At 41.5% G+C, this 25,458-nt stretch overlaps 1 protein-coding gene across 15 annotated transcripts in view; it reads left to right on the top strand.

The window, feature by feature from the left end:
* Positions 1-25,458, top strand: part of dock7 (dedicator of cytokinesis 7) — a 183,625-nt gene that overhangs the window by 135,727 nt on the left and 22,440 nt on the right. For 7 of the 15 annotated variants that reach the window (XM_041208327.1, XM_041208326.1, XM_041208323.1 and 4 more), the window contains 6 exons: positions 10,926-11,022; positions 11,789-11,923; positions 20,097-20,249; positions 20,365-20,523; positions 21,557-21,657; positions 23,281-23,473. In XM_041208327.1, the coding sequence (XP_041064261.1) occupies positions 10,926-11,022; positions 11,789-11,923; positions 20,097-20,249; positions 20,365-20,523; positions 21,557-21,657; positions 23,281-23,473 (838 nt within the window). Of the gene's footprint in view, positions 1-478; positions 497-10,907; positions 11,023-11,788; positions 11,924-20,096; positions 20,250-20,364; positions 20,524-21,556; positions 21,658-23,280; positions 23,474-25,458 lie in introns of all 15 variants that reach the window. The other 8 variants (XM_041208313.1, XM_041208324.1, XM_041208319.1 and 5 more) reach the window with 2 other exon arrangements.

Here is a 25,458-nt window from a genome sequence, read left to right as displayed (position 1 = left end):
TTCATACATATTCTCTATCCACCAGGGTTAATTGAATGTGCTAGAACCTTTGGCTAATTTTATTAGCTTCGTCTGTAGTATATGAATTTTTTGCCTGTCTGAGGAGATTGTGTGGAGGTTGGTGTGGGCAAATGATGGTATGTGCTGGAATGGGACAAGCCCAATGGACTGAATGCTCTTCTGTCCCTTTTCACATCCTTCTATGCTCATGCAAAGGTTAACTGTAGTGCTTCTACCACTGACTTGTCACATATTCGTTAGCTCAGCACAGATTGGGGACAGAGTCTGGTACTCTTTCCAGTTTGTATGGCTCAGTACCACACAGGTAGTGGCATTAACCAACTGAGCCAGTTCAGGTTACCAATAATGATCCTACTTTAGCATTATTGGGTGTTAAGATTTGCTGTTGTTCTATCTCACTGTCTTTATTCTAACTCACAGCTATAATTATTTCTTCACATGTGCTGTTTTGTTAAAGAAGCCAGAAATCTGTCAGGTACGGTAACACTGGCTGCTGCTTCCATCTCTGCTTCTGCATAATATGGGTGAAAAAAATTAAAACTTTGTAATTTCATCCCTGGGTTGCACCTAGGATGAGATTGCGTTCTGTGTAGTGCGTTAACCTGCTAGGTGTACACGTGTGTGCTCGTATTAATAATTATTGTGTGGTAAGATCAGCAAAAAAATAATTTTAAGTCTAAAATGCAAAAATGAAAAGTTTTGTGTAAATGTTAGAACATTTTATAAAGTGGTTTTGATCTTTTAAAAACTTTAGTTGCAGATGCTGGTGTTTTTTTTTCAGTTATATCAGGAGAAGTCACTTGTGTGTATATTTTGACCTGAAGACTAGGTTTCTGCTCCTATTTCAAGCATATAAGCTCCAGTGATGGCTCTTGCCAATGGGCAAGTGCTTTACATGCTATGGTACTGAGCCATTTCAACTGGGGGAACATTTCATCCAAGCACCATGAGTAACAAAATCATAAACCCACTCCTTATAAATGGACTCACAATTTCAATAAAACACATTGATAAAATCACTTCCCTCACCACATCCACCCCACCCCCACCTCCCAAGGAAATTTCACTTCTCAATCTTAGCTGATCTCAGCCAGGGGAAGGGTAAAGAATCTGCAGTTAACTTTAACACATCCAAGATCCTGACTGCTGATCACTGTCCGGTGACAATATAGTTGCATAAATTTACTCCTTGGATGAAACACTGAAGGGCGCCAACACTTTTGACATTGTACCACAGAGCGAGCCAAGAAACAAAGATAGCAGAACCACTTGCAATAGAATTTGTTCCATAGCATGATCCATTACCCCGAATTCATCCCATTTATATTGCAATGTGCCTTTGGCAATGCTGGGACACCTGTACAATTATTCAAAGATGGTGAACTCAAATATTCTTGTTGTTTTGCATTGCTGGCCTGCACATGCAAACAAAGAGGTTACTTTGTCTGTTACCAGAATAATGTGTTAGCTGTTCATGTTTGCTGCCAGCGACACTTTGTCTTTGGAGGCTAGGACAAAACCACTAACCTAAGTGGTGTCCTGTGCCTCCAAAGAAATGTATAGTCCTCATTTATACTATAGTGTACTGTAGAAATAGTGCAATCAATTTCATCACTACAACGCTTATAACATATTTCCACCCCATTTTCCCTTCACCTGAAAAAGAAGGTATAGTAGTAGGATTATAGACCTGGACAAAATGTTAGTCACATCACTTTGAATTTAGCCTAATGTTGAAAGGGTGGCTGAGGGGCTGGGGATATTGTTCAAACAGATGTAGGAGTACTTTCATGTGAAATATTGATGCTGACTAGAATGTAGTAACACGCAATAATCTACTGCTGTATAAACAGATTTGAGCGTATGCACGTGGGATAATGTATACTGGGAGTGAGATAAAATTCTGTATTTTGTCAGTCTGGTTTGGCTTGGTGCTGTCATGGCCACTAATGTGTTTTGCACTATTCTTTGCCCAAATAATTCCTCTAAATTAATTTTATAGATAAAATGCCAATAGTATAGTTGTCAAGCTATAATGGTCTATGAATACTATAGAAAAATAGGCCTATCTTCATTTTATCTTTTTGGTTTACTTGATCTTCTAGTACAATTGCTGTCTGTGTGCATTTCTTTCAATGCTTGAAATATATGTTTGCAGAATGCTTCCTCAGCATATCAGCCTGGACATTGAAAAGTCTGGGGGAGCTCTGCTTGAGCTGGTATCATTTGCTGATCTGCATGCAGCTTGAAGATAAAACACTAAAATTGCATTTACAGAAAATAGTAGCACGAATAATGAAATGCAAAATATGGCATTTAACTGTTTAATGCTTTATTCTGCAGAGTTTCATCAAATTGATTTATTATAAGTTGTGATTTTCATTTATGATATATGCAAGATTCTATTTTACTGTATTATTTTTGATGTCATTGTTCTCTAGTAGTTATTAAGGATATTTCCTGACCGTTATGAAAATAAGGGACTACCAATTTCACTTGGATTATTTTCTGATTTTTATTGTGCCAATAATCAAGTTTGTCAGTGAAAAACCTAAGAATTCACAGTGTAACTTAGTTGTGAAAAGCAGATTTTGTGTTTAACTTACGGTTGTTCAAACTCATAGATTCATTGTTACTTGGTCAGATCTTGCAAATAAATATTTCCTCCTTTCGTTTGACCCTTCTCTCTCTCTCTCTCTCTCTTTTCTCTCGCTCTCTCTTTTCATCCCTCCCTGTCTTCCTCACTCCGCTGGCATATGTTGGTCTTCATCTATCTCTTTATTCCTCTTTATACCTCCTCTCTAAACCTGCCTTTCTGGGATGAACTGCTGTGCAGCTATATGTAGTGGCATTGTAAATTATTCATAAGAACATGTTTATGATTTCACTACACATTGTGAATAGAGCAATTGTTTTCTTCCCCTCTCCCCTTCCTGTTTCCCTCTGCTCCCCCCCACCCCCTCACTAACCTATACTTGCTCCCTCTCTCCCCTTTTCACAGTATTCCCTCTAATTAAACTAGCATGTATAAATTATGACCAGTTGAAGATTGTTGTTCGCCTCATTTAGGAGAAAGACTTCTGAGCGCATTTGCAGCATTTTAAAATCAAGACTCATTTGTTTTGTATCTTGTTAGTACTGTGTCTTTAAAGTGGTTTTAGGGGTTTGTAATACCCAGTCATCAAGTGTTTTCCCTCATTAATGTAATCTTGTCCTTTGCACTTACGTAATGAATGGTACCACACATATTTCACCTGAGATTTGAGAATAGGTGGCCATCTGTTTTAATCCTCTGGTAAATGTCCTTTGGTGGAGAACAGGAGTCCTGATTGATTAACATCTACTGCTTGAGCCATTATCTTATTTTGTCTGGTCCTTTTGCATGTTCCTGACGTTGCTGCATTTAGAACCATAAAACTATAGAAAAGTTACGGTGCAGGAAGAAGCCATTCAGCCCATAGTATCTGTGCCAGCCATAAAAAGAAAAAAAAGGAAACTAGCTGTTTATTTTTAATCCCACATTATAGCACCTGCTCCATAGCCTTGCAGATTTCAGCACTTCATGTGCAGACCCAGGTACCTTTTAAATGAGTTGAGCATTTCCGCCTCAACCACCAATTTAAGCAGTGAATTGCAGATGCCCGCCGCCCTGTGGGTGAAAAAGTTTTTCCTCGTGTCTGCTCTAATCCTTCTAACCAATCACTTTAAATCTATGTCCCCTGGTAATTGACCCCTCAGCTAGAGGAAAAAGGTCTTTCCTGTCTGCCCTATCTACTCCCTTCATAATCTTGTACACCTCAATTAGGTCACCCCTCAGCCACCTCTTTCTAAGGAAAACAACTTTAGCCTATCCAATCTCTCCTTATTAACTGCAATTTTCTAGCCCTGGCATCATTCTTATATATCTCCTCTGTATTCTCTCCAGAGCAATTATGTCCTTCCTGTAATGGGGTGACCAGAACTGTACACAGAATTCCAGCTGTGACCTAACCAGCATTTAAACAGTTCCATCATTACGTACCTGATTTTTGTATTCAGTTCCTCGTCCAATAAAGGAAAGCATTCCATATGCTTTCTTTACCACCTCATCCACCTGTCCGCCACCTTCAGGGATCTGTGCACATGCACTCCAAGGTCTCTCACTTCCTCAACCCCTCTTAATACCCTCCCGATTATTGAGTATCCCCTTGCTTTGTTTGCCCTCCCCTAATGCATTAGCTCTCACTTTTCTGGATTGAATTCCATTTGCCACTTTTCCACCCACTCAACCAAACCATCGATATCTTTCTGGAGACAACAGTTATCCCCTTCACTATCAAGAATATGGCCAGTTTTTGTGTCACCTGCAAATTTCCCATTCATGCCTCCCAAAATTAAGTCCAAATCATTATATACCGCAAATAGCAAGGGCCCCAACATAGCCCTGTGAAACACCGCTGGAAACCGTTTTCCATTTGCAAAAATATCCATTGACCATTACCCTTTGCTTCCTGTCGCTGAGCTAATTTTGAATCCAACTCGCCACTTTCCCCTATATCTCGTGTGACCTCACTTTTCTGACCAGTCTGCCATGTGGGATCTTGTCAAATGCCTTACTAAAATCCATGTAGACAACATCCACTGCACCACCCTCATCAATCCTCCTTGTTACTTCCTCAAAAAATTCTATTACGATAGAAAGACATGATCTTGCTGTAACAGAACAATACTGACTATCCCTGATCAATCTGTGCCTTTCTAAGCAAAAGTTTATCCTGTCTCTCAGGATTGATTCCAATAATTTTCTCACCACCAAAGTCAGACTGACTGGCCTATAATTATTTGGCCCATCCCTTGCACCCTTTTTAAATAATGGTACAACGTTCACAGACCTCCAATCCTCTGGTACCTCGCCTGTATCTAGTGAGGATTGGAAAATGGTCCTCAGAGCATTCGCTATTTCCTCCCTGGCTTCCTTTAGCAACCTGAGAAGCAATCCACCTGGCCCTGGTGATTTCACCGTCTTCAAGGATGCCAGTCCCCCCCAGTGCTTCCCCTCTCATTATGCTTATTGTATCTAAAATTTCACACTCCTCCTTAACTAAAACGTCTGCATCATCCCTCTCCTCAGTGAAGATAAAGACAAAGTATTCATTGAGAACTCTGCCCACATCTTCAGCATCAACACACAAGTAACCATGCACATCTCTGATAGGTCCTACCCTTTCTTTAGTTACTCTCTTGCTCTTAATGTACTGGTAAAACATCTTTGGTTTTTCTTTGATTTTACCTGCCAATACTTTTTTGTATCCTCTGTTTGCTTTCCTAATTTCCTTTTTTACTTCATCCCTGTACTTTCTATATTCCTCTAGGCTTTCTACAGTATCAAGCTTTTTGCGACTTCCCTGTATGCTTCTGGATAACCAGGGGGCTCTAGATTTGACTACCACCATTTTTCTTTATGGGGACATGTCAACACCACTTTTGAATACTTCCCACTGATGTGACAGCATTTTCCCTTCAAGGAGCTGTATCCAGTCCACTTTCACCAGTTCACCTGTCAGCTTTGTAAAATTTGTCTTCCCCCAAATTAGAATTTTTACTCCTGTTCTGTCTTTGTCCTTTTCCATAGTAATGCTAAGTCCAACTGTATTATGGTCACTGTCGCCAAAATAATCACCAATGCTACTTTATCCACTTGCCCAGCTTCATTTTCTAAGACTAAATATAGAATTGCACCCCCTCTCATTGGGCTTGTTAGGTGCTGGCTAAAAAAGTTCCCTTGAATGCAGTTCAAGAATTTTGTACCTTCTCGTGTCCTTCATACTGTTCGTCCCAGTTAGCATTAGGGTAGTTGAAGTCTCCAACTATTACTGCCCTATTGTTTTAGCACTCAGAAATTTGCCTACATATTTGCTCTTCTGACTCCCTTCCACTATTTGGGGGTCTATAGTACACTTCTAGTAATGTGGCTGCCCCTTTTTTATTTCTGAGCTCATATGGCCTCACTTGATGCTTCATTTAGTATATCATCCCTCCTCACAGCTGTAATTGTTTTTTTAGCCAATAATACTACACCCCCACCTTTTTTTAATCTCCCTCCCTATCCTGCATTAAAACTCTATATCCAGGGATGCTGAGCTGCCATTTTTGCACCTCTTTAAGCCAAGTTTCTATTGTAGCAATGATATCATGCTGCCATGTGTCTATCTGTGCCCTCAGCTCATTGGCTTTGTTTGCTATACTCCTTGTATTTACATATATCTTTTAACACTTCCAAATTCCTGTGCTGTACGCTTTTTAATCTGTGCTTCTTCTGTCTTTCAGAGTCACTCACTAATTCTCCATCTCCCATTCCCTGCCCTGAATTTGCCATCAGGTTCCCAGCCCCCTGCCAAACTAGTTTAAACCCCCCCAACAGCACTAGCAAATTTCCCTGCGAGGATATTCATCTGGTCCTGTTCAGGTGTAGACTGTCTGGCTTGTACAGGTCCCAACTTCCCCAGAACCAGTCCCAATGCCTCAGAAATATAATGCCCTCCCTCCTACGCCAGTCACGTGTTCAATTGCTCAATTTTCCTATTCCTATACTCACTTGCACATTGGACTGGGAGTAATCCTGAGATTACTGCTTTACCTTACAGGTCCTGCTTTTCTATCTCCTTCCTAGCTCCCTGAAATCTGCTTTCAGGACCTCATCCCCTTTCCCACCTAATTCATTGGTACCAACATGGACGATGACCTCTGGATGATTACCCTCCCCCAGAAGAATGCCCTTCAGCCGCTCCGTGACATCCTTGACCTGGCATCAGAAAGGCAATATAGCATCCTGGAATCATGTCCACGGCCACAAAACTACCTGTTTGTTCCCCTAACTAACAAATCCCCTATCACTACTGCTCTTCTCCTCTTCTTCCTCTGCTCCTGTACAGCACAGCTGCTTGTGGTGCCACAAACCTGGCTCTGACTGCACTCCTCCGAGGAATCAACCCCGTCACCAGTATTCAAAACAGAAAACTGATTAGTGAGCGGATCCCGGGCGACTTGAGTTGCAGAGACTATGGGGAAGCTGCTCATTCCCACTAAGATGCTCAAGTAGGGGACTACTTAATACCCTCCCTAAGGTTCATGCATTTCATAATTACAGCCAGACTTTCACTAATTTTGCTGTGCATTGCTGAATTCTTTATTGTTGTATTTTTTCATGAGATGGGGGGTTGCTGGCTAGGCCAACATTTGATGCCCATTTCTAATTATCCTTGAGAAGGTGGTGGTGAGCTGTCTTGAACCACTGCAGTCCATGTGGTGCAGGCACACCCACAGTGCTGCTGGAAAGAGAGTTCCAGTTTTTTGATCCCATGACAGTGAAGGAATGGCAACATAGTTCCAGCTCCTGCACCTTAATCTTTCGGTGCATTATTGGAAATCTGCTTTTGTTCCTTCAAGCATGCAGTCCAACGCTTTATTTGTTCGCTTCACTTTTTCCTTTTGCCTCCAATGGAAGTCCCACTTTTTTCCCATTGCGAAAGCTGCCTCCAAGAACTTGGTTTCCTCTTTTGCGTCAACAATGAAGTCTAACCATCAAAGCAGGCTCCAACATTTCTCTTTTATTCTTGAACAGGGTAAGTTTTCATCCATTATCATTCAGCTGGGTGGTGCTACTCTCGTGTGGTTCCATTTTTAACTATATAATCATGGCCAGAGAATCAGCTTCTCTTCTTGCTTCCACATCGTTACCTCTGGTATCCTCCAAAGATCTATTCTTGACCCCCTCCTATTTCTTATCTACATGCTGCCCCTTGGCGACACCATCGAAGGCACAGTATTAGTTTTCATGTGTACACTGCTGACACTCTGCCCTACCGCCATCTTTCTTGACTCTTCCACTGTTGCTAAATTATCAGACTGCTAATCTGACATCCAGCACAGGATGAACAGCAATTTCCCCTAATTAAATATTGGGAAGACTGAAGCCATTGTTTTCAGTCCTGTTCCAACCTAGTTATTGAATTCATCCCCCTCCCTGGCAACAGTCTGAGATTAAGTCAGCCTATTTGCAACCTTGGTGTCACGTTTGATCATATTTGTGCCATCACTAAGGCCATCAATTTCCACCTTCGGGACATCAGTCAACATCAGCCCTGTTTCAGTTCAGCTACCACTGAAACCCTATCCATGCCTTAGTTACCTCAAGACTTGACTATTCCAATACACTCCTGACTGGTCTCCCACATTACAGCCAGACTTTCACTAATTTTGCTGTGCATTGCTGAATTCTTTATTGTTGTATTTTTTCATGAGATGGGGGGTTGCTGGCTAGGCCAACATTTGATGCCCATTTCTAATTATCCTTGAGAAGGTGGTGGTGAGCTGTCTTGAACCACTGCAGTCCAGAGGTCTCCCTCCATAAACTTGAGTTCATCCAAAATTCTGCTGCCAACGACTTAGCTCGCAATAAGTCCCATTCCCCTATCACCCCTGTGCTTGCTGACTTACACTGGCTTCTGGTCAAGCAACTTCTTAATTTTAATATTCTCATCCTTGTTTTCAAATCCCTCCATGGCCTTGCCCCTCCCTATCTCTGTAATTTACTCCAACCCCATAACCGTCCCGAAATATCTGCACTCCTCTAATTTTGCTTCTTGTACATTCCCAATTATATTTGCTTCACCATTGGTGGCCATGCCTTCAATTGCCTAGGCCCTTACCCCTCCTCCCCCTTCCCCTTCCCCCTCCTCTCCCTTGCCCCTCTCCTCCCCTTGATACTCTCCTGCCCCTTGCCTCTCCCCCTCTCCTCAGTCTTACCCCCACCTCATCTTTGTTCCTCCTCATCCTTGCCCCCTCCTCCCCCTTTTCCTCTCTTCCATCCTGCTCGCAATTCCCCCTTGCTCTCCTCACCCTTGCCCCTCTCCTCCCCCTTGCCCCTCTCCTCCCCCTTGCCCCTCTCTTGCCTCTTGCCCCTCTACCCCCTCTCCCCTCCTCGCCTCTTCATCTCCCCTTTGCCTCTCTCCCTCCCCCTTGCCTCTCTAACACCTCTCCCTGTCTCTCTAACTCCTCTCCTTGCCTCTCTCCCTCCTCTTCAGAATGTCTCTATTTTATTGTGCTACAATAATTACTTCTCTGAACATTCCTGAAATGAAAATGCACTACTTTATGCCATTCCTGTTAAACCTCTTTCATCCTTGGCTTCGACTCCATCTTATTCTTTCCCAGGAGCACTACATTATGAAATATTTTACATCCCTCAGTCTTTTCCATCCATATCAACATGTGAAATAGGAGCAGGAGTAGGCCATTTGGCCCATCCAGCCTGCTCCACCATTCAGTAAGATCATAGCTGATCTTTTTGTCTTTCGAGTTCCACATTCCCATCTACCTTCAATAACCTTTAATTCCTTAGCCTAACAAGAATCAATCTACCTCTGCCTTAAAAATATTCAGTGACCCCATCTCCACTCCCTTTGGAGATAGAAAGTTCCAAAGTCGCACAACCCTCTGAAAGAAAAAAATTCCTCCTCATCGTTGTCCCAAAAGGGCAAACCCTAATGTCCAGTCTTCAAAACCTGAATTTGTCACCACTTAATGGCAACTGCCTGAATTTTATTTGGCTTTGTTCCCATCCTTTCTTCCACCCCATGATGGTGCTTTAATCATAGGTGTTCCACAATTTGGAAATGCTGGAAAAAACTGAGGTAGTGTCGAAGATATTTTATCAATGCATCATTCAGAAACATCCCAAAAGATTTACTTCTTGGACAGCAAAGTGTAGGATAAATACAGAAGAAGTTCCCTGATACGGGATCAGAATAAAGATGCAGTCAGTATGTTGTGATTTGAGATTTTTATTTACCCATGGTTTTGGAGTGAATTCCATTGATCTGTGTGTACTTAAACTAAAGTGAATCCAAAAGGGATCAAAGACCATCTTACAACTGAAGCTAAAAGGGTGCATGTGGTCAAGCCAAAACATTAAAGTTATCACTCTTATGCTTTGGGGCAATCATAACCTTGGTATTTAATAACAATTGAAGATAATAGATATGTTTTGCAGAAAAAGGAGATAGGTATTGAGCAACATAGTTGTCATATTACAACAAAGGTGATGTCGTTGGAAAGATACAACTACTGTAGTTTGATGATTGAAGGCATTGTGGAAGTTATATTGACTGACTGTTTCAGAAATAGAGCTCCTTCTATTGTAGAAAAAATCATTTTGCTTTCTCATCTGCAGATTATATTGCTTTTTTTGGTCTCCCAGTTTTGACATGACATTGGCAGAGCCTGTGCTTTGTTGCTAAATTGCTAACTAAATTTCATACTTTTCATTTCTCCTGGTGGGTCAGTGTGTAAGTGCACTGCAATGTGCGGAACTGAGCTATATAGATCAGCAAATTCCTGGATTTAAACCCAGAGTTAATTAACACATCTCAACCAAGGAAATACAAGAAACTTATTTTTTGTCTCCTTGTCAAAAACTAAAAAGCGAACATTAAGCGGGGTTATCATTTCAAATTGTTTTCAAGTTTCAAGCAGATGTACAGAGAGACAAAATGATCACGAATGGGTCTGGCTTTGCTTCTGCCATGATGGAATAGCCTGCCCCACTCACTGTTTAGGCCCACACATTTACTGAGATGCTGAAGTATATCTGTATGCTGCACTATTCCACAGAACTAGTAAATCCTTACAAGAGCACAAAGAATCAAATTGAAGACAAAACAGATTAAAATGTAATACTTTCAAAGATTAATTTTGCTTTGCACATTTCTGGCACATAGAAAGACTAAGGTGAAAAAGCACAACTTGATACTTTTATAGATCAGGCAATCTGCATTCTTAACCGTAACTTTTAAATCAGATCATAACATTTATATATCTAAAGCAAGAATCTGAACCTTTTCTGACAGGATATTTGTATGTGACAGATCAAGGGCTGAGTTGGAACATGAGGCATTGATTGATGGTAACCTCGCAACAGAGGCAAACCTTATTATTTTGGACACTTTGGAAATAATTGTTCAGGTAAGAGAACAGGAAATGGCTACGAGAAAAACTGTGGTGATGGGGAAGTAATCATGGGAGAGTTTAGACATTTTCCACGATTGGCATGCTCTTTGGCACCTTTTCAAACATTTATCCCTATGAATTAACACACTGACCTAGATTTATTGGCAATTGGGTTGACGTAATATTAATAGGAAAACCTAGACTACTGTGCCTTCACCTTTGGAAACCACGTTCAAGTTCTGCCCTGGTTGATAAGTTGAAAGTCTTTCTCTGTCAGCTGTAAGGGTCCCATGTGAAATGGAATTGGGCCAATCTCAAATCATTTCTTAGCATGCATAAACACAAGGTATTAAACTTCCCCTGTACTCAGATAAAAATGGAAATCTCTCTGAAAGACCAGAAATGTCCTATAAGAAATAGATAGGTCAAATTGATGCTATAGAGGATGCTCTTTTGAGGGTTAGAATTTTGGGACAGATTAGAGAGATCTGTATCTACTGTTGTGTTCTCCCTTTCATCGGAATGATCATTGGGATAGCGTTGGGACAGTTTTACATCTAACCCATTCCATAGCTGACATCTAAGCACCTTAATGATGTTTTCTGACTCCCCACACTAGCATCCTTTATATAATCAGCACACTAATTAATTTTGAAAAATGATTTACAAAGTTGTAACAGTAGGATAACCTCAGTGTTAATTATGTAAAGCATTTTTATTTAAAACTTGTCAAATATTTAATAATTGTTTTATTTTTAATCTTTACCTTCTACATGTTCAGACTGTTTCAGTGACAGAGTCCAAAGAGAGTGTGCTTGGAGGTGTCCTGAAGGTTCTTCTACATACTATGGCCTGTAACCAGAGTGCACTTTACCTACAACATTGTTTTGCCACCCAGAGAGCCTTAGTATCTAAAGTAGGTGTCACAATACTTTTGATAAATGTTATTAACTTTTTATTGAAGATCACAGTCCAAACAATATTTGATCAAGGGCTACTCTCCAGAATGCTACAACACACTACACCAAATAAAGATAAGACACTGATTTGTTCCCTGCGATTCATGTTGAACTGGTTTCAGTGACACCACTCTAAATTATTATTAAGTGGGTATCATGTCATTCCTCGGAAGAGGAATTAAAAATCATTGGACTGACAGTTTTAATAGGTTATTTGGCTTTATTGGAACATTTTCATTCATTCTACCAAAGCTGAGATAATCCAAAGTCACCCTCTTGCTTTCTCTCATTTGAGATCATGAAATCAAGAAGTAACAGTACTGGATCCCAGACCTGACAACACCAACCTGCTTGGCAACCTTGGAATTGGAGCTCTGAGCAATATGGAATTGCAGTTCTGGTGAAATGTGGATGCAACAGCAGTAGTTAAATGTTCTGTAAACAAACTTGGTTGTGATTGACAGTCAATATGCAGCCAAATCAATGTAATCCATCAGCTCAAGCATAGAAGGACTTGACTGTTAACACATTTTTGCATCTCGCTGCACTTTTTAAAAAAAGCTGCCCCATTTTGGCAAATTACTGGTCAAATTGGTATGGTTGTTTATTTGATACTTTGATATTTACATTCAAATATTTCCGAATGTAGTATTTCATAGGAATGGGGAAAGGTCATTATGTTCCATATGTCCATCTCATTTCCATATTTCCTCAGACCCCTCAATCCACTTCTAACTTTTTCTATTAGCTTGAGCATTTCTTGGAGCTCTGTCCTCTTTATCGTTCTTCCTTCTTCACATTAATGACCTGCTCCACTCAATAAAATCCCGTTCACACCTATGCTGATAATTCCATGCAACAGGCAGAATTGTCCTAGATTCGCACTAAAACGATGTTTTACCCACCAGCCACAATGGCGGCTTTTCACACCGTATCATTCCAAACTCACCGCATTACTTATGCATTCCCAGGATACATGCCATTTTGATGGTGGGCAGGCTCTGATTCACCTACCACTCCGTCACCTCACCCCTTCATCATGCCAGGCAGCACATTTAAAGTCCAGTTGTGGTCAGTGCTTCTAGCCCAGGACTGCAGCAAAGAAGACATGGCCCCAAAAGGCAAGAAGACTGCAGCCCTCAAACGCTTTTTGGATGTTGGAGAGGCTCGCTGTGATGTCTTCTAGGGGCAGCTACATTAACACTCCAGCTTGGTAGGCGATGGCAGTGGTGATCAGTGCCTGTGATGGACAGAAGAGATTGGCCATCCAATGCAAATAGATGATGAATGATCTCTTCCATGCAGCCAGGGTTTGGGAACCATCTCATCACCCTAAACTCACACTCAACCCATCACTGCCAGCTCAAGGGACAATGACCACCCATTCTCACAAACGTACCCTCACGTATCCATCTGGCCTCATCTCTCCTGGAGACTGCCTCCTCAGCCCTCATCATCTTGAGGCCATTTGCACAGATCAACATGTGCCCCGCAAACACCCTGGGATCTCTCCCTCCCAAGTACAGCCATCGTCTTGCAGCCTCTTCCCTTGCCTGAGGCCACTTCTCCCCCTTCCCCAAGCAAGACCTTGCCCTGCAGCCGTTGAAAAGCTACCCACAAATGGATGATCTGGTAGGTAGATACCTGCCCGTGAGTCCTCCTAAAAGTGATGTGGTGCTGTCTGTGAAGGCTGGCACTGGTGACTGCGAGTGCTGCCCAAAGCAAGGTAGATAAACAAGTCCCAAGTGAAGAGCAAGCCTTATATATGGTGTTGTGAAACATATTGGCGTGTTTTCCCACCGACGTGGGCAGATGACCCAGCGGTGGGGTATGAGTCCGGTCGGCTGGCCCTATAATGATATGCTGATGTATTACAATGGGGTTCCCGACGTCCAATGGCGGGGAACGCAGCCCACTATCAGCAGGCAGAGCGGATGATCACAAACTGGTTTCACAATGTCGTGAAACCAATTTTTGGCCTTCTTGCCATATTGTCTGCATATACCACTGAGCGCACCGACCGAGCTGGTCGGCACAAAAAATCCCGGCCTACATTTGTGAAACTTACATACCCTCAGCTTTTACAACTGTTAGTTCTCAGTGCAATGGCTGTATCAACAGTCCTTGATCTCTCCCAAGCTCCTCCATAAGATGATGGAAATATTTCAAATAATTTGCTTCTTCATTTGTTTTAGCAAATCAAATCAAAATCTCTTACCTTCAATGGCTCCAACTTTAGTCACCCATCATCTATCAACACCCAAGGCTTCATAATTTTCTCTGACTTCGGATGAAAGTCCCACACATCTATTGTTACATCCGTCTTTAATATTTCCTCCTTCATTTTTTCTACTTTTTCCCATCTCAACTTTCTTCATAGGCATCGCTAGACAGGATATAAATAAAGCTTGCAATGATTCCTTTTCTTATCTGTTAACTTCCAGTGATTTCCTATTGTAACCTTTCTCTCTCTTTTTGCGTTCTATCAATACTGCTATTGCTCTCTCTCAGTCTTTGTGTCCTCCTATACTCTTTAGACTTTCAAGGTCCAGGATTAGCATCAACTAATCACTACTTTCTAAGTTATGCCAACTTTGTTTTTTTCACTGTCAAGGGATGTGGGTGTCGCTGGTTAGGCCAGTATTTATTGTCCAACCCTAGTTGCCCTTGAGAAGGTGGTGGTAATCCGCCGCCTTGAAACGCTACAGTCCATGTGGTGTAAGTACACCCAAAGAGCTGTTAGGTAGGGAGTTTCAGGATTTTGATCCAGCGACAGTGAAGGAACGACAATATAGCTCCAAGTCAGGATGGGGTGTGGCTTGGAGGGGAATTTGCACATGGTGGTGTTCCCATGCATCTGCTGTCCTTTTATGTGTTAGAGGTTGTGGGTTTGGAACGTGCTGTCGAAGGATCCTTATTGAATTGTTGCAGTGCATCTTGTAGATGGTACACACAGCTGCCATTGGTTGGAGGAAGTCGATGTTTAAGATGGTGGATAGGGTGCCAGTCAAGTGGGCTGCTTTGTCCTGGATGGTGTTGAGCTTCTTGAGTGTTGTTGGAGCTGCACTTATTCAGGCAAGTGGAAAATATTCCATCACACTCCTGACTTGTGCCTTTTTGATGATGGACAGACTTTGGGGAGTCATTCCCAACCTCTGATCTGCTATTGTAGCCACAGTGTTTATATGGCTAGTCCAGTTCAGTTTCTAGTCAATGGCAGCCCCCCAGAATGTTGGTGGTGGGGCATTCAATGATGGTAATGTCATTGAATGTCATGGGGAAATGGTTAGATTCTCTCCTGTTGGAAATAGTCATTGCCTGGCATGAATGTTACTTGCCACTTATCAGCTCAAACCTGAATGTTGTCCAGGCCTTGCTGCATTTGGACACGGGCTGCTTCATTGTCTGAGGAATTACAAATGGTGCTGAACATTGTGCAATCGTCAGCGAACATCCCGACTTCATACCTTGTGGTGGATGGAAGGTCATTTATGAAAAGGCTGAAGATAGCTGAGCCTAGGACACTCTTGTAGTGATGTCCTGAGGCTGAGATGATTGATCTCCAGCAACCACAACCATCTTCTTTTGTTCTAGGTATGACTCCAACCAGTGGAAAGTTTTCCACCTGATTCCTATTGACTCCAGTTTTGTTAGAGCTTCTTGATGCCACACTCGGTCAAATGCTGCCTTGTTGTCAAAGGCAGTCACTGTCACCTCACCTCTTGAGTTCAGCTCTTTTTGACCAAAGCTGTAATGAGGTCAGGAGCTGAATAACCCTGGCGAACCCCAAACTAAGCGTCAGTGAGCAGGTTATTACCAAGTAAGTGCTGCTTGATAGCACTATCAAGGACACCTTCCATCACTTTGTTGATGATCTCAGTACTGTCATGGCTACAGGACTCGGCTCTTTACTTTGGTATTTCTACATGTTTTTTGCTTATTAAATCCATGACTGAAGTCTGTCCCAGCACACTAGACATGTAACCTACCTAAAGCCACAAGTCTAATACTCCTGGTGAAAAACTCCCGCCAAATCTTCTAAGTTTTAACTTACTGATCTTTAACTAGCCCCCTGGTATTTAACTTCTTCCACATGGCAATTTTGTCAATACCATTCATAATCTCAAATTTCAGTGAAATTAACTTTCCCCCTAAATGGATGAAAAGTAAATCAAAAGTCCTCAAGCATTAGGATTGAATCCAATTCACGAGAGAAGGACAAAAACATCCTCTTATTGTTGTCTTATGGACTGTTGCATCTCAGTTCCTAACGACATGGTGCCAAGGCTAAAATAAAATTGGCACCAAATTGACAGTTTCACTTGGAGAATCTCACAGGAATGGCTGGTGTGAGAAATAGGAGCTGATCTGATGTGGTTTAAGACTTGCATTCTAAGAAGAATGGAGTGAGCACATGCTACACCAGACCTAGAAGTGCAAAAAATGTTCCAAATAATTTATATTCTTCAAGGAATGTGGGCATTGATGGCAGTGCCATCATTTGTTGCCCATTTCTAATTGCCCTTGCACTGAGTGGCTTGCAATGCCATTTCAGATGGCAGTTAAGAATCTGGAGTCACATGTAAGCCAGACCAGGTAAGGATGGCAGATTTTTGACCGATGGTAGTTTCATGGTCACCATTATGGTGATGATGAATCACACCATTACGGAGACTAGCTTTTAATTGAGTTTAATTCCAGCTGCCATGGTGGGATTTGAACCCATGTCCCCAGAGCATTACTCTGGATTACTAGTCCAGTGACATTGCCACTATGGCATCACATCAACTTGGTTTAGTGTAAATGTTTGTCAGTGTGATTTGAAAATAAAGCATAATGAAACTAAAGTGTATGCTTATCATCAACTTACTGATAGCAGTTTTTAAGAACATTTGTTACAAACCACCACAAATAACAGCTGAAAATTTAAGTGTGCAAAAAGAGAACATAAGCAAGTAATTTCTTCCTCTTTTTTGGACATTGAAGTAACCTGGCCTCTTTTCAAAGGAAAGAGCCATGCAACAGCCACCTAGAAAAATTCCAACAGTAATTAGCCTCTAATTGACCTGAGGACCAAATTATCTTGTTTTCCATTCGAAGTGCCTGAGCAGCAAACTTAACCTAGGCTGTCCCTTGATCAGCTAAATGGCACTGCCGTGCTCCAGGCCTCCCATGATCAACACTATAATATTTTTTTTAAATCCTTTTTTGATAATTATACTAATATCAGAACATGTTACTGAGGGTTAACCTCAGTAGAATTTTCTGACTATTCAAAATTTGTCATTAGAAAATGCTGCCCTAAGAAAGCTGGCCCTGAGCTGAAAGTCACAGAATCACACAGTGCAGAAGAGGCCCTTCGGCCCATCAAGTCTGCACTGACACATGAGAAACATCTGACCTACCGACCTAATCCCATTTACCAGCACTTGGCCCGTAGCCTTGAATGTTATGACGTGCCAAGTGCTCATCCAGGTACTTTTTAAAGGATGTGAGGCAACCCGCCTCCACCACCCTCCCAGGCAGTACATTCCAGACCGTCAGCACCCTCTGGGTAAAAAAGCTTTTCCTCACATCCCTCCCTAAACCTCCTGCCCCTCACCTTGAAATTATGTCTCCTCATGACTAACCCTTCAACTAAGGGGAACAGCTGCTCCCTGTCCATGCCCCTCAATCTTGTACACCTCGATCTGGTCGTCCCTCAGTCTTCTCTGCTGCAATGAAAACAACCCAAGTCTATCCAACCTCTCTTCATAACTTAAACGTTTCATCCCAGGCAACATCCTGGTGAATCTCCTCTGCACCCCCTCCAGTGCAATCACATCCCTCCTATAATATGGAGACCAGAACTGCACGCAGTACTCCAGCTGTGGCCTCACCAAGGTTCTGTACAACTCCAACATGACCTCCCTACTTTTGTAATCTGTGCCTCGATTGATAAAGGCAAGTGTCCCATATGCCTTTTTCACCATCCCACTAACATGTCCCTCCCCCTTCAGAGATCTATGGACACACACGCCAAGCTCCCTTTGTTCCTCAGAACTTCCTAGTGTCATGCCGTTCATTGAATACTTCCTTGTCAAATTACTCCTTCCAAAGTGTATCAACTCACACTTTTCAGGGTTAAATTCCATCTGCCACTTATCTGCGCATTTGACCATCCCATCTATATCTTCCTGTAGCCCAAAACACTCAACTTCACTGTTAACCACCCGGCCAATCTTTGTGTCATCCACAAACTGACTAATCCTACCCCCCCACATAGTCATCTATGTCGTGTATATAAATGACAAATAATAGGGGACCCAGCACAGATCCCTGTGATACGCCACTGGACACTGGCTTCCAGTCACTAAAGCATCCTTATGTCATCACCCTCTGCCTCCTACAACTAAGCCAATTTTGAATCCACCTTATCAAATTACCCTGTACCCATGTGCATTTGCCTTCTTTATAAGTCTCCCACGTGGGACCTTGACAAAGGCTTTGCTGAAATCCATATAAGCTACATCAACTGCACTACCCTCGTCTACACACCTGGTCACCTCCTCAAAAAGTTCAATCAAATTTGTTAGGCATGACCTCCCTCTGACAAAGCCATGCTGACTATTCCTGATCAAACCTTGCCTCTCCAAGTGGAGATAGCTACTCTCTTTCAGAACTTTCTCCAATAGTTTCCCCTACCACTGACATGAGACTCACTGGCCTGTAGTTCCCTGGCTTATTTCTACAACCCTTCTTAAATAGCGGAACCACATTAGCTGTTCTCCAATCTGGCACCTCCCCGGTGGCCAGAGAGGTATTAAAATTTTGGGTCAGAGCCCCTGCGATCTCCTCCCTTGCCTCCCTCAGCAGTCTGGGACACAAATCATCCGGACCTGGAGATTTGTCCACTTTTAAGCCTGCCAACACCTCCAATACTTTGTCACTCCCTATATCAATTTGCTTAAGAACCTCGGAGTCTCCTCCTCCTCTCCACCACCACCACCACCCCCCCGGAGTTCAATTCCTTCATCCTCATTCTTTTGGGTGAAGACGAAGGCGAAGTATTCATTCAACACTCTAGCGATGTCATCTGGCTCCACCCATAGATTGGCCCCTTATGGGCCCTACTTTTCCCTGATTTTCCTTTTCCCATTGATATTCTTATAGAATATCTTGGAAGGAATTGTAAAAGTGAGTAATCAAGAAGTTGATAGTTCTACTCCTCTGTTCCAACATTGTTGCACCCTATTTTGGCATTCACCACCATCCTTGGTTAATTGGCTAGAATTCAATTGGAAAGCATCAGTCAAACAAAAAGAACACTATGAAACCTAGTTAGGAATGGGGTGAAGAGTTTGGAAGTATATTTGGGGATGATCGACACCTAAGGTACACATGTTGGTTCCTCAGTTGTTGCGACCATGGGAATGTCATGGGAAAGAAGGCAGCTAGTGAAGGATGTATCTTATAGATTAGGATGAGATTTTGGAGATTTGCTTGATGTACCTTAAGGACAGGGTAGGCAGAAAGTTTGTAAAACCTTTCTTCGAAGGAATGAATAATGAGGCGGAATCTATAGTAGGACTGATTATACGCTGTTTGTGGAGAAGTTTTGTTGATCTGAATCACATTTCTCATGTGATTGTGTTCCTGCCTTTTTCTAAGTTGGTTGTGCTTGAGTAATAGAGGCATGGGAATGGGGAATTCAGAAGTTGACTTCTCCTTTTTCCCTCTTTTGGGGTTGGGGAAGCCTATTACCTTATTGAATTTTAGGTTGTAGGAATTATTTATTGACAATATATTAGATGTGATCACTACAGCTTCTCTGTATTGAGGGAATTATATCGATCCATATGTTGTATCACCTTTACTGAATTGTAAAGAAATCTTTGTGACACTTTATCCATGTTTTAAATGTGTTTGTACTTTTTTAAAAACAATTAAATAGCTCATCAAGAAATATTTAAAAGAATGTAAAATCATACTCTGGATCAGTTGAAGTGTAACAGTAAGGTTCTTGCTTGTGATCACTGTCCACTGACTTCTACTAGAAAGTGCACTTGCTGATATTGGGTAAAGTATGAAACATCACCTTCAAGAATTGAAGGCCAGAAAAGGTTTAATTTTTTTTTTCTGTTGTTACAGTTTCCTGAACTCCTTTTTGAAGAAGAAACAGAACTGTGTGCTGATCTGTGCCTAAGGCTTTTGCGACACTGCAGCAGCAGTATTGGCACAATCCGAGCACATGCCAGTGCCTCACTCTACCTCCTCATGAGGCAAAACTTTGAGATTGGCAATGTAAGCAACGTTTGAACCTAGTTTTACCTCTTCAGATAATGCATTTCTTATCTTTTGTCCTTTAAAAACCGTGGCATTAAAATGTTGACGTAATTGGTGTCTTTTTTAAATACAGAATTTTGCAAGGGTGAAGATGCAGGTAACCATGTCCCTTTCCTCACTGGTTGGAACATCTCAGAATTTTAATGAAGAATTCCTTAGACGCTCTTTAAAGACAATTTTGACATATGCTGAAGAAGACTTGGAACTGAGAGAAACTACCTTTCCAGACCAGGTATCTATATAGTTATAGTAGTGTCTATCACAACTGCAGAAAATCACAAAGTGCTTCACAGTAAATGAAGTGCTTTTAAAACATAGTTACAGTTGTAGTGGAGGGAAATGTGCCAGCCAATCTGAACACAAAGTTCCCACAAACAGAAATGAGATACATGAGCAGATAATCTATTTTTAATGATATTGGCAAGAAAACATAGATATTGACCAGGACAATTGAAGAACTCTCTGCTCCTGATGATGAAATGTCACAGACCTGAAACATCTGTTTCTCTCTCCACAGATGCTGTCTGACCTGCTAAGCATTTCCAGCATTTTCTGTTTTTCTATCTAATTATACTATCTGTGTTTCAATGCCCTTTTCTCATAATTTAATTAAAAATTCCCCTTCAAAGTAAGAATTTCTTTCCCAACACTACCCTCCTACATTTATAAATACTCCACTATCCCATGCTGAGTTTTCACAGTACCAGAGGCCTGTCAGTGTATCATACCATGTCATGATGAATTTGCACTTCAGGGAATAGGTGAGAAATAGAGATATCCTAGAAATATGGTAATATGTGGGATAGGAAAAAAAAATCATAGCACTCTATCTGCCTGGTCCTAAAGCAGTTTGTACTTGAAGAAAGGTTAGCTCACTTAGATCTGATTTGTTGATTATCTGCTATTGTGCTGGTTATAGGAAATAAGCCTGGTCTTCGTAGATATAGCATGCTCCCTTAGTTAAGTGAGATATTTGCCATGTTTCTCACTTTGGAATAAAGACATATAATTGGCTGAAGTGGAAAACCCATGTTAATTTTTTAATGTTTCATATACAATATTGTTTCCAAAGAAAACAAATCTTGATTCAGCTATTCACTTGACAGACTTTTGGTTGAAATGGTCATCTGTAACCATTCTCTTTGTTGTGATTGGACTGGCTCTCGAATAATTCCAGAAAATGGTTCTATCAGCCCTGTTTAGATATGTGTGGGGTTGGGGTGGGTTTGTTAATTATAATGCCTTTCATCATTTCTTTGTTATAGGTCCAAGATCTGGTTTTCAATCTCCACATGATCCTGTCAGACACTGTGAAAATGAAAGAACACCAAGAAGATCCAGAGATGCTCATTGATCTGATGTACAGGTATACCTTGAAGTAGTTCAGCTCTCAAATGGACAATGTGGGGTCATTTCTGTCCTTCCTCCAAATTCATCCTTTAATCCCAGCTTTTCTGAAGGGCCTGTTCAACAAGTACCAGCACTCCCCCAGTATCTCGCTCAAGTAACCATGTGTAAGCATGGGCCATGAGTGTTGACAGGTAATTTAACTGTGATTTGTGAACATCATTCTGCCCTCCCCCAACACCCACAAGTGCACTTTAGAGTAGGAATCACTGAATAGGGATCTGGAACAGTAACCCAGGCTGAGATGTTTCACCCACCATCATCACATCATGCCTGAGATTGAAGAGGTTTCAACCTCTGGTGTGCTGTATGCTCTGACATTTTCCTTTTCTTTCTCTGCTTATATTCTGACCAAGCTTACAGCTGTTTGCATGGAGGACTAAAACCCCCTATATACTCTCCAACAGTGAAGTTAGTAGCTCAGATGCACATGGGAGTGACTTCTTTTTTTAACTTGGTAGAAAAATGCCAGCATAGTTTCCTGTGCTTCTCATCACAATATATCTGAGGTTAGCAACTCAGCAGAGTAGAAGAAATTAGTCTCTGAGTTGGTATTTCTACAATGTAAAATTTTTTATCTAATCAAGAATTTCAGTGAACCTAATAGGCTGTGTTAGAAATTTCCAATTGAACCTTGCAAAACATCTAACATCTATAAATTCTGTCAAACTTGAGCTATATCAGGACACATCACTTGGGTGAAGTACTAGTATGGCAGCAGTGGTGGTGAGAATAGTGAAGCATTATTTAAGAAAGATGTAGTTCACCTTACCAGAATATGGCTGTTCACATGCTAAGGCCAAAACCTACCATACATTTACTCAATGCACTTCACCTCCAACCCAAACCAATTATCAGGATTATACATGCCATCATTCTGTACTATATAAACTGCCTTGTGTAGTGTGTAATGGATAATGATATGTTATGTCCAAGAAAAAAAATCAAAAAGCAGATCAGATTAGAAATATGGAACTAGATGAAAGTAAACATTTACCTATTTTAAAATTACAAAAGAACTGATCCATTGGGCAACTAGCAACTGTAGACTCAATAGCCTGATGTCAATAAGTAAAATAACCAAACCAGCAGGCTGGAGAGTTCTGGTACAAATAACATAATGCTTCATCTGGCATGCAATTGAGTCCTACAACCAGAAGGGCTACGATCCCTGCACTGATCTCAGGAAGGGAAGCCACTAAGATGCTACAATTGGCCTGTGTAGCTCTGGGTAAAATAAATAAAAAGAAAGCAAGGCAGTTTACTGATTACTACCAGATGACCCAGGGTGAAAATTTCACATCTATGGACATCAAATAAGGACCAAATTGCAATGCTGTCCATGATTGAACAGTGTGCCATTGCTTGATAACTAGGCTCCAAGATAAAGTATAATATCTAAGAGTGGATGGACTTGTTGAGCCATGTTGAGATGAATCAACATCTTCACGAGAGGAAAGAAGAACATTTGGTGGTTGGGGGAGTAGGAGAAGAAGAAAAAAACAAAATGCTGGTGATACCTTAATTTCAGGCGTGATGTTTATCGGTGATGATAATTTTGTTTTTCATTTGCTCCTGGAAGAATCGCTAAAGGATACCAGACATCGCCAGACCTGCGACTAACTTGGCTCCAAAACATGGCTGGAAAACATTCAGAGAGGAACAATCGTGCTGAAGCAGCGCAATGTCTAGTCCATTCAGCAGCATTAGTAGCAGAGTACTTAAGTATGTTGGAAGATCGCAAATATCTTCCAGTAGGATGTGTAACCTTTCAGGTAGGAGATTGAGTTACAGATTGTCTTTGTCTATCTATTTTATATGCATTGTATTGAGTGTGGAAATGGAACATGCTTCCTTATTTCCTCTCGAAGTTAAACCCATTCCAAGAAAAGAATAGAAGGGTATGTTGAGGATAGGATAAGATGAAGTTGGGCGGGAGGCGACTTTTGTGGAACATAAATACAGGCATAGACTAATTGGGCCAAATGTCATGTTTGTGTGCAGTAACTTCTATGTAATCTTCTGAATATGAATATGCCCTTACCTTCTGATCAGGAGAGGCACCTACATTGTGATCTGATGCTGAGAATCCAGGCCAAACAGAAAAATATTAATTTTATACCCAGAAGAGCCCTGTTAAAACAGGTGAGGGCCTCCTTCCCCTCAGTTGATATTGTGTTTCATTTATGCCTGGACTTCCATTTGAAGCTTGCCCAATTGCAAGCTGTCACCAGAGGTAGGTTCTGTATAGCTAATGTTCTTCTTGCTGTTCAGTGAGTGCTGGTATTCAGTTTATTCACTCTATTCATTTTTCCCTTTAGCACAGGGAAATACCTGGCCTTTGCTTGACAATTGCCTGCATTACCATGGTTAAAATCAGGAAATAAATGCCCTTGGGCAAGGCATTATTTGCAACAATGGGCAAAATCCAGGTGTGAGCATTTCTGCCATGAGTCAGTCACATACCTGAGATGTCACCTCATACACAGGAAGCTGCATTTCCTGTACAGAAATCACCTGGAACAGATGGTCTCACCTCAGGAAGAATTAACTTCTGCTGCTGTATTAAAGCTCATGTGAAGCCTGCTCCGCGTGCTTCCCTGTCCCCGTAATAAACTTTTAATAAAATTGTAAAAAAGAATCTGGTGGCCTGCTGCACCACCATTCACATTTTCTGATTATCAAAATTATTGTGCCAGCTGTTTCCCATTGTTAAATAGCAGACAGTGATCTTTTGTTTGGTTTGCTTAAAGAAAGAAGGGTTGGTTCTATCTTATGTTGAATTCTGTGGACCTAATGAATGGCTTATTTAGGAGAGACCTGGCAGGCTGACTTTTATTTAGACCATTTTAGATAAGTATCAGTGTGGGTGCGTGCTGTATGGTACATAGACTATCACACCAACATAGTTTCATGGTTTGAGATCCTGGATCAATGTTGGAGATTGTGTGGAGGGGGATAGCTCCACATTACACGGCATCTGGACCGCTTCCTCTTTCCAGTTATTTAAGGTGGTGAATCACAGGAGGTCAAGTTCATAATAAGTATCTTTAATGCACCCCAAACCATTGTATTGATGCATGTGACAGTCCCATTGGTCCTACAAATGACAGTGAAGGGTTGAATGTGGAAAGCAGTTCATTTGGTGAGAACTATGTACTATTTTGTCGATTTCTGACTCCCTGTATTCGTATATGTTCTCACACAAAAAGAACACAAAGAGGGGTCAGATTGCATAAATTTGTGTATTCTAAATTGATCCCAGTATCTACTGTGGGATTGGGCTTGGGATTGCTGAGCTTCTCAAATGCTTCTGCATTTATTTTCTGATTTCACTGGCACAGGGGAGTGGAGAGTGAGTGCTTCCCCATGCACTGTCTCAGCTGCACCTGGCCATTCTCCTTAATGTGTTATCGGTTCCCATTTCTTTTGATTTTTATTCTCCTGAAAGCATGACTTACAATTTCTTACTGTAAGCAATTGTTCCCTTCTGTTCAGAATCCTGAAAGTTAGAGTCCATAAAAGTTTCCATAGCTCTCTAGGATGGTCTTGGACCAACCTGTGGTGACTCTGGCTCTGTAATCCTGCCAACTGATTGAAGCTCTCTATTCCTCCTGTCTGGAAGGGCGCTGTTGTGAAGTTAGCCAGTGTTATTATGGTGTTAGGCCCAAAGTCTAAATCTATTTCTACCCTCAAACCAGTGATTTGCAATCCTGGTTCCAGCCATCTTTTCCAGTTTCAAGTTTGAATAGGTCTTTCA

This window comes from Carcharodon carcharias, chromosome 16, assembly GCF_017639515.1.
Source record: "Carcharodon carcharias isolate sCarCar2 chromosome 16, sCarCar2.pri, whole genome shotgun sequence".
Lineage (NCBI taxonomy): Eukaryota > Metazoa > Chordata > Chondrichthyes > Lamniformes > Lamnidae > Carcharodon > Carcharodon carcharias.
This window is presented reverse-complemented; position numbering and strand designations above follow the sequence as displayed.